The sequence below is a fragment of the Mustela nivalis genome, assembly GCF_964662115.1.
Source record: "Mustela nivalis genome assembly, chromosome: 2".
In the NCBI taxonomy this organism is placed as follows: Eukaryota; Metazoa; Chordata; class Mammalia; order Carnivora; family Mustelidae; genus Mustela; species Mustela nivalis.
In genome coordinates, this window is record NC_139021.1 from 32736084 (window position 1) to 32752074 (window position 15991).

General features: G+C 40.6%; 1 protein-coding gene across 50 annotated transcripts in view; it reads right to left on the reverse strand.

Annotated features, from left to right (window-relative positions):
• Positions 1–10614: 10614 nt before the first annotated feature.
• Positions 10615–15991, reverse strand: part of RIMS2 (regulating synaptic membrane exocytosis 2) — a 596172-nt gene continuing 590795 nt past the window's right edge. For all 50 annotated transcript variants that reach the window (XM_082719297.1, XM_082719284.1, XM_082719290.1 and 47 more), the window contains 3 exons: positions 15593–15694; positions 13971–14110; positions 10615–13555 (listed from right to left, as the gene is read on the reverse strand). In XM_082719297.1, the coding sequence (XP_082575423.1) occupies positions 13337–13555; positions 13971–14110; positions 15593–15694 (461 nt within the window). In that variant the 3' untranslated portion in view covers positions 10615–13336. The remainder of the gene's footprint in view (positions 13556–13970; positions 14111–15592; positions 15695–15991) is intronic.

Consider the following 15991-nt stretch of genomic DNA (forward strand, 5'->3'; position numbering starts at 1 on the left):
GTTCCCCTGAGTGCCTCCTGGTCCAGTCGTGGTCCCTCCATTCCTGGCTTATTCCCCCTCTGGAGTCATCTCATGGCTTCTATTCCCTTCACTTGACAATCAATTTTTCTTTCTTAGTCACTGGCCATTCATTAATGTGCTGAAGGTAAATATCTAGATCATATGATTCCTTGGCTCAACAATGTCAGTGTGTCCCCACCGTCTGGGGAATAAACTCTCAATTCTTGATTTGGCATTTGAGACCTTGTTCTTCTTTACCTCGACCCCCTTCTCCCAGGACTACTTCTTCTTCTTCTTCTTCTTCTTCTTCTTCTTCTTCTTCTTCTTCTTCTTCTTCTTCTTCTTCTTCTTTTTTTAAGATTTTATTTATTTATTTGAGAGAGACAGAGAGAATGCACACAAGCAGGGGTAGGGCAGAGGGAGAGGCAGGCTTCCCACTGAGCGGGGAGCCCGATGCGGGACTCGATCCCAGGACACCGAGATCATGACCTGAGCTGAAGGCAGACCCTTAATGACTAAGCCATCTAGGCATCCCTCCCATGACTTCTTTGTACAGATTGTACATGAGCGCTAGGCCATGTTGCTCACTATAAATGGGACACAGTCTGAGTGGTTTACCTCGGGTGCTCTTACAATTAATTCCCTGTCTTTGCGTTTCTTCCCACATATGACAGTCAAAACCCAAGTCAACTTTCAAAAATTCTACTGGGAGTCTACGTTCTTCTCAGAACCTTCTCTTGATCCCTTTGGCCAACGACGGCTCTTCTCTGACCTCTCTTACTCTTCCTTCCTCTACTTCTTGCTGTCACTCGAATATCGGCAGAAGTCTCCTCTCCCCTACAAGAACAGTAGGGTTTTCTCCCTAAGTCACCATATCCTGAACATCTGTGGCTTCTCCACAGAGTACAGCTCTTAAGTTTTGGTGTTTTTTTTAATAAACTCTTTTTAAGTGAAGCAGCACCAGGGTACCGCCTCAACTCACAGAAAATTTGTGGGACTAAGAGACTGCATTTGGGCAGTTCACATTACGATAAAACAGAGAACAAAGCCTAGGCTTTAATGAGGGTCGTTATTGTTGTTTTTTTCAGTATTATAACTAATAAGAAAATGGACCATCACTGGGTTATGAAATTTCATTTTATGTGAATTAGAGATATACCACGGGTACTAATAATGGCCTAAATATTAGAAACATCATTAGTGTTTCCCATATAGTATCTTGAAGAGACACCGTTAGACTTCAGCTGTATATTTATGGCTATTTGTTCATGGCACAGTCAGTACCGGAAATACTCAAATCTCCATGCTGTCATTTCTTCCAATAAAAAAAAAAATCATTGTTAATGAAATGACTGCTTCATAACCCTCTCCTTGCTCTTGGATATCGGCTTCCACCCTTACCCATCACCCCCTGGGACTGTGGATGACATCATGTTGCAAAGTAATGAGTGACAGGGCCTGGTGACTCTCTACATGAGGGAAGCATAACACAGACAAACAAAGACATGAACTTGCTCTGAGAACTCTCCCTATCAGTGGTCCCCTGACCAACCACACGTGGACACTTGTTAGAAATGCACATTCTTGGGGCACCTGGGTGGCTCAGTGGGTTAAAGCCTCTGCTTTCAGCTCAGGTCATGATCCCAGGGTCCTAGGATCGAGCCCTACATCGGGCTCTCTGCTCAGCGGGAAGCCTGCTTCCTCCTCTCTCTCTGCCTGCCTCACTGCCTACTTGTGATCTCTGTCAAATAAAATAAAATCTTAAAAAAAAAAAAAGAAATGCACATTCTTAAGTCCTTTCTTAGACCTACTGAATCAAAAACACTAGCAATGGGTCTTAAACACTTACATGTTAACAAGGCCTTCTTGGTGATTGTGATACACACTCAAGTTTGAGAACCACTGTTTTATATCATCTGTTACGACTGAAGCCAAGAGAACTGAGGAATTTTCCAGTATGACCAGAAAATACCTCTGTGCTTTGGGTTGCTACTCTCTTCTTAGTATATTAGGTTTCTTCTTGCAGTGACAGAATGCTCAGATTTGATGAAAGGATTGGTGTCATAGCTTACCAAATATTCTGAACGATAGGTGTGTTACAGTTTCAGCTTGAGTCTTTGATTAAATAAACACTTTTTTACTGAGACCTTGAGACGCACTCAAGGTAGCTTAAGTTAAGGGGGTGGGGTTAAAGCCCATATTACATAAAAAGATTAAGAGAATCCCTTGGACATCTAAGAAGAGGAGAACAAAAATAAGACAGGACCTTGGGCAGTCTGGAGCTGAAGGATTGTTCTAAATTCAAGATCTAGCAAAACATCCTGGCAGAGCGTTATTTTTATTTTCATTCTTTTGAAGTAGACTCATCAGGTGGAGCCTGACATGGGGTGCAGAGCGAAACGCTGGGCTTCAACTCACACTTTGAGATCAAGGCAGAGCAGATGTCAAGAGTCAGACACTTAACCGACTGAGCCACCAGGCACTCAGCCACCAGATGGGGCTTCAGGGCACTGAGCCACCATAGTGCCCCATAACACTACACCATGACCGCGACGCAGTTACAGCCTTAAATGCCTGCTTTTTAAGATCCTCCTACCCATGGGCCTCCTCTTGCTTCTGATCCTCCATTATTTTGGCTTGCAGGGGTAATTCTCATTCTGGGTGTTCTAATGGTGGAAGATGTTGGACTTCTAGATCAGCCAGAGTGGAGACACTTGCCGCCTACTTCACTTTCAGCTGTGACTTCAGAAAGACCATGCCTTGGGAATGAGGGCCGTGCTTGAAGACAAAGTTCAAAACAGAGCAAGACCGGCCCTAACAAAGAATGAAACAAGTCTACCCGTAAGCTTAATAGTAGTTTAAATACAAAGAGAATACAAACGGAGGCACATCTATGTAAAATGTAGGCAACTGCTAAAAACCAAATGTGAAGAGGAAAATCTTAAAAGCAGTCGTACTTTTTTTTTTTTTAAGATTTTATTTTTTTGTGGGGGCCCGGATGGCTCAGTGGGTTAAAGCCTCTGCTTTTGGCTCCAGTCATAATCCCAGGGTCCTGGGATCGAGCCCCACATCAGGCTCTTTGCTTGGCGGGGAAACTGCTTCCTCCTTTCTCTCTCTCTGCCTCTCTGCCTACTTGTAATTTCTGTCTGTCAAAGAAATAAATAAAATCTTTAAAAAAAAAAAAGATTTTATTTATTTATGTGTCAGAGAGAGAGAGCACAAGCAGGGGGAGCAGCAGCAGAGGGAGAAGCAGGCTCCCTGATGAGCAAGGAGCCTTATGCAGGGCTTGATCCCAGGACCCTGGGATCATGACCTGAGCTGAAGGCAGACCTTAACAACTGAGCCACCCAGGCACCTGTCTTATTGTTTTTTGAAAGAAGTTACAAAAAGGGGAAAAGCATGAATTATGACTGACTTTTCATCATAAAGAATGGAGGTCTGACAAGAATGAGATGACAACATTAACATTGTGTAACAGAAGGAAAGAAACTGAGCTATCCAGTAAAAGTATACTTCAAAAATTAAGGTGAAATAAAGCTACTTTCAGAATAACAAAAGCTTGTTGACAGCAGACCTGTGTTGTAAGAAATGCTAAGGGAAATCCAACACTAAGTAGAAAGTTGAATCTACGACAGATTGAGAAAACCAGAAATAGGAAATATTATCAAAAAATATGAAAGAATATCTTTTTCCTGCTCTTAATTTGTTTGAAAGTCAACTGATTATCTAAAGCAAAACTAAGGGGCACCTGGGTGGCTCAGCGGGTTAAGCCTCTGTCTTCATTTCAGGTCCTGATCTCAGGGTCCTGGGATCGAGCCCCACATAGGGTTCTCTGCTCAGCAGGGAGCCTGTTTCCCCCTCCTCTCTCTGCCTACTTGTGATCTCTACCTCTCTGTCAAGTAAATAAATAAAATTTTAAAAAATATTTTTTAAAAAAGCAAAACTAATACCTTGTGTTGTGGTGTTTCATTGCTTAGACAAAAAATAACAATAGCAAAAAAGATAGGCAAGATAAACAGAATTTTGCTGCTATAAGGTCCTTATATATTAAGTGAACTAGTAAAATATTAACTCTCAGTGGACAGTAATAAGTTAAGAATTCATTTGTCATCTACCTAGAAGCAGCCAGAAAAAAAAAAATCAATGTGGAGCAAACAGAGAGATTAAAATGGAATTAAAAAAAATACATTAATCCAAACAACAGGACAAGAAAAGATAAAAGCAGATAGGATAAGTTGGCAAGAAATATCGAGAGGGTACACTTAAACCCAGCCATATTAACAGTGGGACTAAATATCAAGGAATTAAACTTTCCAAGAAAAGGAAGAAACTATCAGAATAGATTGCAAAGCAAAAGCCGGTCATGAAGGAGACAGGGACTCAATTGCATGAACTAGCATGTGTAGGTGAAGGGTAGAAGCCGCGAGTGCCAGAAGGCTGGTAAAAGTATTTCAACACAAAGTAAAATTCCAGACGAGGGATCGGTTGTACAAGGATACTGTGTAATAAAAACGATGCGATTCATCGGGAAGACAACAATCATACACGTTATGCCATTCGTAACAGAGGCTCAGTAAACATGAGGGAAAAAAACTGAAAGAGTGAAAGGGGGAAATCGACTCACCTGGAGGCAGTTGCAGATTTCATTACCTCTCGCAGTGACTGATGGAAGATATTGAAGATTCTCGCAATAATATCAACTAACTCCACCTAATTAACATTTACAGAACGCGAACACCACACCCAGCAACTGCAGAAAGAACATTCTTTTAAGTGCACCAGGATTGTTTGCCAAGATAAACAATATCCCGGACAATAAAATATGTCCCCATAGACACCAAACAATCAAAATCTTGCAGAATTTGTTTTCTGGTCCAGTTAGAATTAACGAAGACATCAATAACAAGATAACCTCAAATCCTTGGAACTGGACTGTACACTATGGATGCAAATAGCAATTGCAGAGTATGATAAAGTCTTTTACCTGAATGACAGTGAAAATGTTGGTCAATTTTTGAGCGTTGCAGTTACAGCAATGTGGAAAAGGATATGTATAACTAGAAGGATATTAGAAAAGAAGAAAGGTTTCAAGTCGATGATCCAAGCTTCTACCTTAGGAAACGAGAAAAATCGAACTTGAAGTAGAAGGTAGGAAATAATGAATCAGTGAAAAAGAGAACAATATAGAATATAGAAATATAACAAAGCCAAAAATTGGCATGTTGACAAGAGTAACAAAACTGACAAACCGTTAGCAAGTCTGATTAAGAAAAAGAGAAAATTATCACTATCAAGAGCAAGGGAGGGACCATTATTTTAAATTCTATGGAAATTTAAAGGAAGACAAAAAATAGTTCAAATATCTTTATAATGACAAAATTCAGCCACTTACATGAAGTCAACAAATGGTTGGAAATCATAGCCAACGCTGAAAGATACTTTAGCAGCCGTTAATTTATTAACAAATTTCATTTGTAATAAAAAGTTTCCCACAAATAAAATTCCAGACCTAGCTGGTTTCACTGGTGAAGTCTGACAAATATTTAAGAAAGAAATAATACCAGCTTTACACAAATCTATTCAGAAAATAGAGGAGAGGGGCGCCTGGGTGGCTCAGTGGGTTAAGCCACTGCCTTCGGCTCAGGTCATGATCTCAGGGTCCCGCATCGGGCTCTCTGCTCCACAGGGAGCCTGCTTCCTCCTCTCTCTCTCTCTGCCTGCCTCTCTGCCTACTTGTGATCTCTCTCTGTCAAATAAAAAAATAAAATCTTTAAAAAAAAAAAAAAAAAGAAAATAGAGGAGAAACCACTTGCCAACTAGTTTTTTTTCATGGGTCCATCGTAGCCCAGATAACAGGCCTGACAAATATTACAAAGAGAGAACATTAAAGACCAATATCTGAACACCGAAGTAAGAATCCTTAACAAAACATTATTAAATCGAGTCCAGCAATATGTAGAGAAGATAATACCTCATAATCAAGCTGCATTTCTTTCCAGATTTTTAAATGGCTTAACACTAGAAAAATCAATCCACGGAATTCATATAGTATTGGATATGGCTGAAAACCCATATAAGCAGCTCAATAAAGGGAGAAAAGGCTTTGGCAAAGTTTAACAGCTCTTTCTCTCAGTGATTTGAGAATATAAGGTAACTTTCTCAGTATGATAGAGCATCTACAAAAATCCTACAGCTAGCACAATACTTGATGGTCAAATACCGAATCTTTCCCCTCGAAGTGTAGAAGTGTTGGGCAGAACTTCTTAGAAAGCATTCAAGCTATTTCCCCACCTGCCTGGTGGCTATTCCCTCTCCCTCCTTTTTCTCTCCTGGGACTATTGATGTGATGGCAGGAGCTACAGCTGCCATCTTCTAACCAGGAAGGAACCTTAGAAGAACAAGCTACTTTCACTGTAGACTCTCTTACCTATGCTGAACACAGTTCCTAGTTAATACAAGAAATAACTTCGGTTGAGTACTTATTATATACTCAGTTGTATTGGAAGTGGTCATTTCTTTTGTCATTTCAACCCCCGCAACTCTTTGAAGTGGCCATTACGTACCTCTGTGGCAGATGAGTAATTGAGCTCAAATAGAGTAAGTCAGCAGTAAACAGAAAATCTCACCTCCTTCAGGCAACCTTCCTAAAGAATATTAACCAATTCTTCCTCTGTGTTCCTGTCTAGCGTATATCGTATCTCACAACAGATTTATTTTAGATATGGAAGCATACACTCTGGTCATATTCAGGGAAGTCGTTTTGGAGTCTGGAATGATGTCTTACTTACCATGACATTACTAGTGCTTGAGCAGAAATTTTTAAAATATATAGATATAAAGCCCATTTAAAAGAGAAATAAAATATAGAGAACGTACTGTCCCGCAGTGTATTCTTCAGGGTTTCCTTTATTAAGAAGACCAACTATACAGGGGAGACTAGAGCAAGTGGCAACCAGCCCTTTAAGCACTGGGATGCTAAGACCTGAATAATTCTTGCCCTCTGCCGTCTCTGGCCAAGTGATTTCTGGTGCCTTCACGTTCTAAGACCCCTGAGACCCACCTTGTTTCATAACCTGGGAATGCAAAATGCTGTGCTTGAAAGGCATCTGATAAAATGACTGGAGCTGCAGATAAGAAAAAGTATCTGGGGGTACCTAGGTGGCTCTGTTGGTTAAGCAGCTGCCTTCAGCTCAGATCCTGCATCCAGAGTCTTGGAACTGAGCCCTGCGTCTGGCTCCGGACTCAGAGGAGAGCCTGCTTCTCCCTCTCCCTCCACCCCTGAGCCCATACTTAGGCTCTCTCTCAAGCATGCAAGCACGCGTTCTCTTGCTCTCTATCTCAAATAAATAAATAAAATCTTAAAAAAGAAAAAAGAAAAAGAAAAGACATCCAGGTGGGTATTCCATATTAAAGGAAGAGAAAGGAAAAATAACGCACATATTGTAGCAGCCTTGAGGTATTCCCACTGCTGCTTACTGTGTTCTAAGAGGAGGACCTTTCCATCTCCGAGCCCCTGTGGTCCTTCTCTCTGTGCGTGTGGTTCATGTCCCTTAAACTTAACTCCAGCCCATTGGAGGGGCTCTCTCTTTTCTGAGTGTCCGCTTAAAAGCCATGACCCTTCTCCTTCACATTCAAGGCACACTTAGCTCTCCAGCAAGACCCTGGGTATAAGTCTTATCGTTAAAAGAAGCCTCCAAGTGTTTATTTCTGTTCCCATTTTGTCCCTGGGGCTCATTCGCATTCACAGTCACCTGTGTGACTCACTCCAACCAGGTGTGAGAAAACGGACCACATTCTAGACAGCTGGAAAACAGACCAAATCTCATTAAGGACGAAGTTGTTCAGGGGCCTTTTCTTTCCCGGTCCCCTCTTTTCCCATGCTCTTCTTTTCCTCTTTAATCCTCCCAACCCCCATTTCCTCTTTGGTATCGAGAAAAATGAGTGATAGTGTTTGAGGCACAGCTTCGAATGAAAAGTCACAGTATTTACACCTGAGAACGGAAATGTGATTTGTTATGACCCTAGAAAAGATAGAAGACAGAAAAGATGTCCCTATTGGTATCCAGAGATTGAGGACCCGTCCACTTGGAAGAGAAATGATTCCTGGATATTTGAAGAGCCTGTCTCTTAGATCATTTTAAGACCCGAGACTGGATTATACCCTATCGCTTTTTCTGAGAAAGGCTGAAGAACTAGAGTTTTGATTCTGTGAGCTTGGGATTATTTCTCTAAGTCTTCAGGCACCAAGTTTGTACCTAGAGACTAGATTATCAACTTCGAGTGCTCAGCACTGGTCAGAGCTCAGAATATTCAGGATGAGTCAGCCCGTGTCCTGTTCCCCCTTACCACCAAAACATTGTTTTGTTTTTTGTTTTTTTGTTTTGTCTGTCAGCACACAAAGTTCTTGGCTATAATAAGTCAAGAATGAACTAGGCAACACATACACTTTCTCACAATTTCCAAAATTTCTCCATCAAGAGCTTGAAATTTGCTAAGAAAGGTTTAGGATTATCGAACACACAATTTCTTGCTGTCATGCTGTTCATTACTCCCAGATAGCGCTTAGGTCATCAGCGTCAGGGTTTGGGTATGTTAGTATATCACCAGTCCCCCGTGTAGTCTGTAGGGGTTCTCATTGCCTTTGCTTGGACACCCAGAAAGTCTGTTGTCCTCAGCATCCCACCAGCCAGACTAATGACAAAAGGGGAGCCCAGACTCTGGAGGTGAGAAGCACCGATCTCTTGCCTAGGAAATGATCAGAGAAGATGCATGATATGGAGCTCAGGGCTGTCTCAGGATTCTGAGGTCACCCTGCTCCCATGTCATGTGATCTCTCAGGACCTGGGGCTTCTGTTGCCATCACTGACTTTCCAGGACAGAGAGCCAGCCCAAGTGCAGTGACCTCTCCCAGGGTATTTTTAAGGTCCCATCTTTTGGATGATTGCCCAACCCTGTCTGCTAAGTGCTCCTTTCTGAGGAGGTCCTGAGCTGACTTGCTGAGATTTCTTCCTGGAGTCTTTCTTTTATGGAGCCCTGATGATAGATTGTCTGAACCCACTGGGGGCACGTTCTTCTTCAGGGAAGATCAGACGTGGTCTGCAGGGAGCCCAGCACAGCTACCTTCCAATCCAGTGCGGCCCTGAGTGTCCAGAGAAAATAACATGTCTCCTTAGGAAGACTTGTGCCTTCCATGAGACAGACCAGCAAAGAAAGAGTTGGTTTTTAAGACCTCCTAATCAATTATTTATGCTCTTAATAGTTAACAGTCTCGGTGCTGTGTTCTTTATACGGTATTTTGTTTAATCCCTGTGACAACCCAACGTACTGGGTAGCTTTACTTGCAGCTGTGGGTAGTGAGACTCAGAATATAAGTGACCTTGTCAAAGGAGAATTTAAGTAACTGTCAGAGTCAGGAACCAGTCCTTAGAGTCCTTAAAGTCTAATTTAAAAGGAAAAAACCCAAACTGGTTTGTGATGTAGAAGTCAGTTGCTTATACTCTTGGGAGTCAGACAGTATGGGCAGACAGTTTCGGTAATGTTTTGACCATTCCTCTGTCAGCCCCTGCAAGAGTGACCCCCACATCCTTTACTGCTGCTTGTGGTGCCTCGACTGGCAGTTCCTGGGAGAGTGAAGGTGTTGGCATCAACAGCAGTCTTGTTGCTGGGGTTCAGTCAGAAAGAGCTTCAGAGGAGCTCCGTCCTGAGCTAGGGGTTGCAGGGAGGGACCGGCGTGGATCGGTTTTGAGGAGGTAGAAGGGCTTTTCAGGAGAGGACATAGAAAGAAGGCAAGGGGGTGTTATAACAGGAGTTAGAATAGAAGAATGGAATGGAATAATGAAAAGTAATCTGGAATAGGCATGGAGGACTGAGCTGAAATGGAGTCCTTGGAAATGGAAGAAATGATGATTTCCAAGAACAGAGAGAGAACTAGGTTTGGATTTGTAATAATTAAGCTCCCTTCTAAATTTACAGCTAGGGAAAACTTCCATCAGAGCTCTGCTGGAGTTTTTTCTTCCAGTTTGAGGAACTGCCTCCATCTTAGGAGATGGAGAAACCTTCCCACCCGGAGCCACAGGAGAGAAGCTGGTCTCTGGACAGGTTGTTCCCCACCATGTTAGCACAGGTGTCTCCCCAGCAGAGAAAGCGCCCCCCACCCCAACAAAGCTTAACTGACACAGTGGCGGAAAACCCACTGTCACTCCTGTCACCTTCGCCCAGAAAACGGCAGCGTCTGCGTGGGGCTCTCTAGTAGGACTCTGCTCTCCGTGGAGGGGGGACACTGACTCAGAAATCTCACTCAGTTTGCTCTGAGACTCTGTGAGCTGCTGAGTCACTTAACAGAAAGCACCTCAATCCAGAACACCAATCTGTCTCTACCGCACACAGAATGACCACTTTTTTGAAAAGCAGCAACTTCTACTGGTGTAGTTCGAGATCCTTTGGCACTCTGAAAACACGCTCTACCGAGGGCTGTTTGCTAAGACCAACCAGCTGCTTCTGTCAGGGAGAAGTAAGAAAAGATGATTTTGTTGTATTGAAACAACGCGTGTGTTCAGGGAAAAGCGGCAGCAGGCTTGAGGTGGGGAGAAGAGAAGTCAGAGAAAGCCATGCATACAACGTCTGTAAAGAAAATGTTTTATTTAAAGTGTTAAATACCATCACCAGAATGAATGTGATTTACATTAGTTGGTGTTCGTTACAGGACTAATCTGCCCTTTTTTTTTTTCCAACTGGAATTCCCTTTACTTTTAAAACATACTATGTACAGGGCAGCAATGGTCACTGGAGTAGTGCTATTTACACGACTAAACCACAAGTCGAGGTGCAGACATGTGAAAATTAAAAAAAAATACACCCACTTTTTAAATAAATACTGCATAATGACAAGTATGTACAAATATTCCATACAGTCATGTCCTTCTTATTAAAATTAGAAATAATTTTTATAGGAATATGCACAAAAAATTATGTGACTGCATCTTCGTATCAGGAAAATGGTAAACGTTTATTCTAAGGGAAAGTACAGACACTACAGGTCTATTAAATTAATTGCTGCTGGTACATAAGTGTCTAAATTATTTCCATAGAGTTTTATTCGTTCTTTTGACAACTTTACCTGGGGCCATCGTAGATCACACAAGGTCAAGACACAGTCTCGGTGTATTTCATATTGCACCACATAAAGAGAAGGCATTTTTAGTGATACTCATTTTAACTTTTGCACCATATCAAGCATGATGGTTTTTAATGGTCAGCATGGAATTTAAAAAGGAAAAAAAAAAGAAAAGAAAAAGAAAGAAAGAAGAAAGCAATTTTTGTGCATGGTCTTAAGTGGTATGTATGTGAATTTCAAAAGTTTCTGCAAGAAATTAAAATCAACCTGTAGGAATGTGTTATCAAAGTGTACGTAAAGAAACAGAAAGTATGGGTGGCTTCATTATATTAATCAGTGACTCTTCCTCTCAAGAGGGCAACTTAAGAGAAACTTGACCTTGCAGCACCACCCAATGGTAATGACTGTCTGTAAAACCAAAGGCAGGGGTTTGACCTTGGGGGACTCGGGGTGTAGACTTTTGGTGATGGCATCAAAGAACTATTAATAGGCAGACTGACTTTCTTTGAGTCACCTAAAAATTGGAGCTTTAAAATTATTTGTTGCATATTTATGTCTACTATATTTCTTTAGAAATATAATTTGTGAAAAATTGTATTTTACTACAGAAAAATGAATTAATAAACAGCCCTGTGTTTCAGGCTCCAAATTTTTAGCAGTGTTTTTCTATTCACATAGTAAATGGAAATTGGCTAAAGAAATTGCTTTAATTAATTAAAAAACAAAACCTAAGACCTTCTAGAAATAATATTTTAACCCCTGTATGAATAATGCTGGTGCTAAAAACAAATTTATTAGACATTACAATGGGCACATGATTTTAGGGTTTTCCTGTAAACTGAACTTTGAAGGTGAAAAGAAAAGTCCCATGCACTGTACAATAAATTGCAAAAGTTCAAATATCTTCTTTATCAAATACATGCTGACTTACTTGAATGTACTCCCAAGTCATGTTGCAAAATCCTTTTCAACATGCTTGAAATAAAGAAAGCTCTTAGTTTTTGGTGTTTTTTTTTTTTTCTCTTGAGAAATTCATAAATTCAGAAGCATCTACAGCTCTGAATCAAACAGGGGGTATAAGGAGTATCAGGTCAAAAACTTGTGATCTTTTAGTATAATGTTCACTCTGGTAGGGAGAAAGAAAATGAAAGATTAAAAGAGAAGAGAGGAAAAGTGAGACAGAGAAGAGGAAGAAAGATGTGAACAATTTGCACATATTGAACTTTATAAGATTTGTATATTTAACATGGAAATAAATTGAATATAGTATGCTTATTTGTCACATAAAGAGAATTTTAAGTATCTTCTAGAAAGTATTCTCATTTGTAATGTCTGCCAAAACACAGACTATGATTAAAGAATAAACATGGTGTGTCTTTGTGCCACCCTGTTGCATTCTCTTCCCCTTTTAAAACCATGCAATAGTGAAATTTATTTTTAAAAATAATATAAATTGTTGAAAATGGCTGATTTTTATTCTTTTTTTTTTTTTTTTTGCAAGTTGCAGCCCCAAGAAAATAATTTAAGTATTCAGCTAATCTGTGTCCATGCAAAAAAAGTTTCTTTAATTTCATTCAGTACAGTGGAGCCACAGAATTTTGTTTTTCAGAGTCCAACACATCGTGGCCTTAGGGAGTGGCGTGCCTGCTGGAGCTCTGAAGTTGGCCACGGCTTACGCTGGACAGGCTGCTCCTGGTCCCTGTGCAGAGGAGGGCGGATGTCTGTTCCGGACCACTTCTTTGGTCTCCCGCTTTTCACCTGATGCTTCCGAGGACTTCACTCCTTGACTCGTAACATGGCTTCATGACTGTATAGCTCCATTTCTGTGGCATAATAGGGCTTTGGGGTCAGAGAAATGAAGAAAAAGGAACGATAAAAATAGAAAGGTGCCATTGAAAAGGGCTTTTGTTGCATGAAACTGACTGATTCTTTGAGATTAATCCATGGCTTCAGATTGGACCCAAACTCAAGTGTTCTTGAACTCCAAGCCTGATAGTTCTTCATAACTCTGCTCTTTGACCTGAGGACCATCTTTAGGGCACAATGTGTGCAACTTCCTCTGAGAACACAGGATCGCTTTGTATCCCTAGAAACAGGCTCAGAAGACACAACATTAAGCATGCAGTGTTACCAGGGTTTGCGACCTGTGGGTTGTTTTTTATTTTTTTTTGTTTTTGTTTTTGTTTTGTAACGCTGGTTGCTATGACAACAGTTTTACAGCTGCTATGAACGAGAGTAAGAAGGTCCTGTTGAACTTTCCAGAGAGGATTGGGAAGCTCTTCTTGTCAGAGGGGCCAAAGTTGGATCTACTAGGGAGGAAGGAGGAAAAAGTTTGAACCATCCAATCACCATATTGGATAGCTCCAGTTCATCTAAAAGTATCTGGGCCACTCCCATAAAGGATTTGTGATCCATGCGACCATAATCTCCCCAGACAATGATCTGTTGGCGAAAGAAAAAGGAGAGTGAGGTCAGCATCGTTATGCACATGGAAACTTGCAAAATAAAATACATTTGGTCAACATCTATCATCAAACATCAAACTCCACAGTTGTGTTTTAACTGCTGGGATAGTGGTCTTGAACTACTAGAATCCAAAGGCACATGAGGAAAAGTGTACTGGAGTGTTCACATCCTAAGGAGTCTGGGGAAACTGGAGTTTGTGTCTGATAGGGGCTGGCAAGTCTCTAGCTCACTGGACAGGAAACCACAGCGTCCACAGCTTGATAACATGGGTCACTGCTTTGCCATTTCCCAAGAATTTCAGCTGAGAGCAATGGAAGGGAATGCGGTAAGACATGTGGGTCTAAGGTCTAAGTCCATTTCCTATATAAAGGAGAAATCATTCAGTAAATACCTGTAAAACCTTCCCCTGGGGACTTTCTTCGAAAGATAATAGCTGTTGGTAAAGGGGTTCCAGTGTTTTTCTCGCCACCTTTGTTTTCTTTTTGGCTATGCAGACTCCATTATCCAACAGATACACCTTCACATATGGTGCTTGGGAAAGAACACACAGAGGGGAGGATTAAGTGACACGGCGCCGTTACGCAACGCCCAACTTGGAGATGACATCTGCAACGGCCTAGTTTTAGGCCAAAAGAACCGGCAATCAAAAGTCATCCGTCTTTCCACATAATGTAAAAATCATTAGCTAAATACGAAGTCCCTATCAGCCACTGAAGGAGTTTAGGCAGCTTTAACCCAGAGGCTACTCTGAGTTGATCACTACTTCGCCATCCAATGGTTTTATAGATTTCAACAATGCATTAAATAAGGTGAAATGCTTCCAGTCCCTAACAATGTTCAAGAGAGAAGTCTTCGTCAGTCTTTCATCTGTCAGTACTTAAACCTAAGTAAACACGCTTGAGATGATGTCTTTTCATAAATAAATTATAACATAAATAATATAATCTCTATAATAAATGCTTACATAATATAATTATATAATATAAATAGTAAATATAAATTTTTTCTAAATAACAGTCATTTACTAATCAAAAGGGCTTATTTGTTGATGGTGGCGTGGGTACAAGGCAGGGGGCTTTGATGTAATACGTTCACATAAGCCGGGAAGAGGCAGCTAATTATGAATTGTTTGGCTTGAAATGTACTTGACTCTCCATAAAAGCATTTTCATGCATGTACAAATTACGGTATTCTTTACGGCACAGTGGGCTAACTAGCTCCAAGACCTTTGTAAATACAATTGACTTAACCACCCTGCAAGGTTGTACACATCATCATTTAGAATTTCTGCAAGGACAGGGAAGTTACAAAATTTAAAACTATTCTTCAGTCACTGGAGGTGCCGGGGTGAGAACCGAATTTCAGAATCCTCACTAATTGTTCCACATATCGGATCTCATGTTCTACATCACTGTACAGTGGGCCTGTGTCATTTTCCATGGTTCCGGGCACCTTAGATTATGACATTACAGTAGGACATGTGTGACATCGTAATACAAAATGCTAATGATGCCTCTCTTTCCTTGCACATTACAGGAAGTAAAAGTTAGTCTAATTAGAATGTCCTAGATACAAAAGCTTATGCTGCTTTGGAAACCTATATCTATCTTTATTCTATTTTTTTTTAAAAAAAATCTATCTTTATTCTAATGCAGAGCTCTAAAAATTCCCAAGGAGAATTTTGAAGATCCAGATAAAGTAAAGAAGAACACAAAATACCAGCTAATAAGAAAAAGAAATTCTTATGTACATATTTATTTTGCAATGGTTTCTACTACATACACACCTACTTAAATTAGGTTAACTTGAATTATTTAACTTAAATTATCCTTACCAGACCACCCTCACTGCATGCTCACTTGGGATAACCACACAAACTACTACAGGTAACAGACTCACTGATTAGTATCTTTAATGATTCAGAAACTAAGTTTTCAGCATTTAATCAAAAACAAAGCCTCTGAATTGAAAAGTGGGCATTGCAAATCATAGAAGAATCCCTTCTGTTCTTACCTGGCAGTGTCTTGGAACCTGGTTTTACAACAAGGCCACGAGCCCGAATGATTTCCACCTCCAACTGTCCCTTTTTGTCCATCATTCCTACCTGAATGTCACCTAAAGGTGCGTGAGAAAGAAACAGACAAGCCTTAGTGTACAAACGCAGTAAGAAGCAGGCTTGTGCCAAAGACCTTTGTTTTATAGCACTTCCTCATTTCCCATATATCTTCATAAATTTAAATATATTTAAAATTCTACCAATGATCTTTTACTTTAACAAGCTTATCAATTAACTTGGGGGAAAAATCGGTTCAAATTCTTTTATTGGTACAAATAAAAACGCTTATTCCTGTAGACAATACTATTAAAGATCCCATGAAACAAGAGAATGTAATTTTCAATACTCTAAAGGAG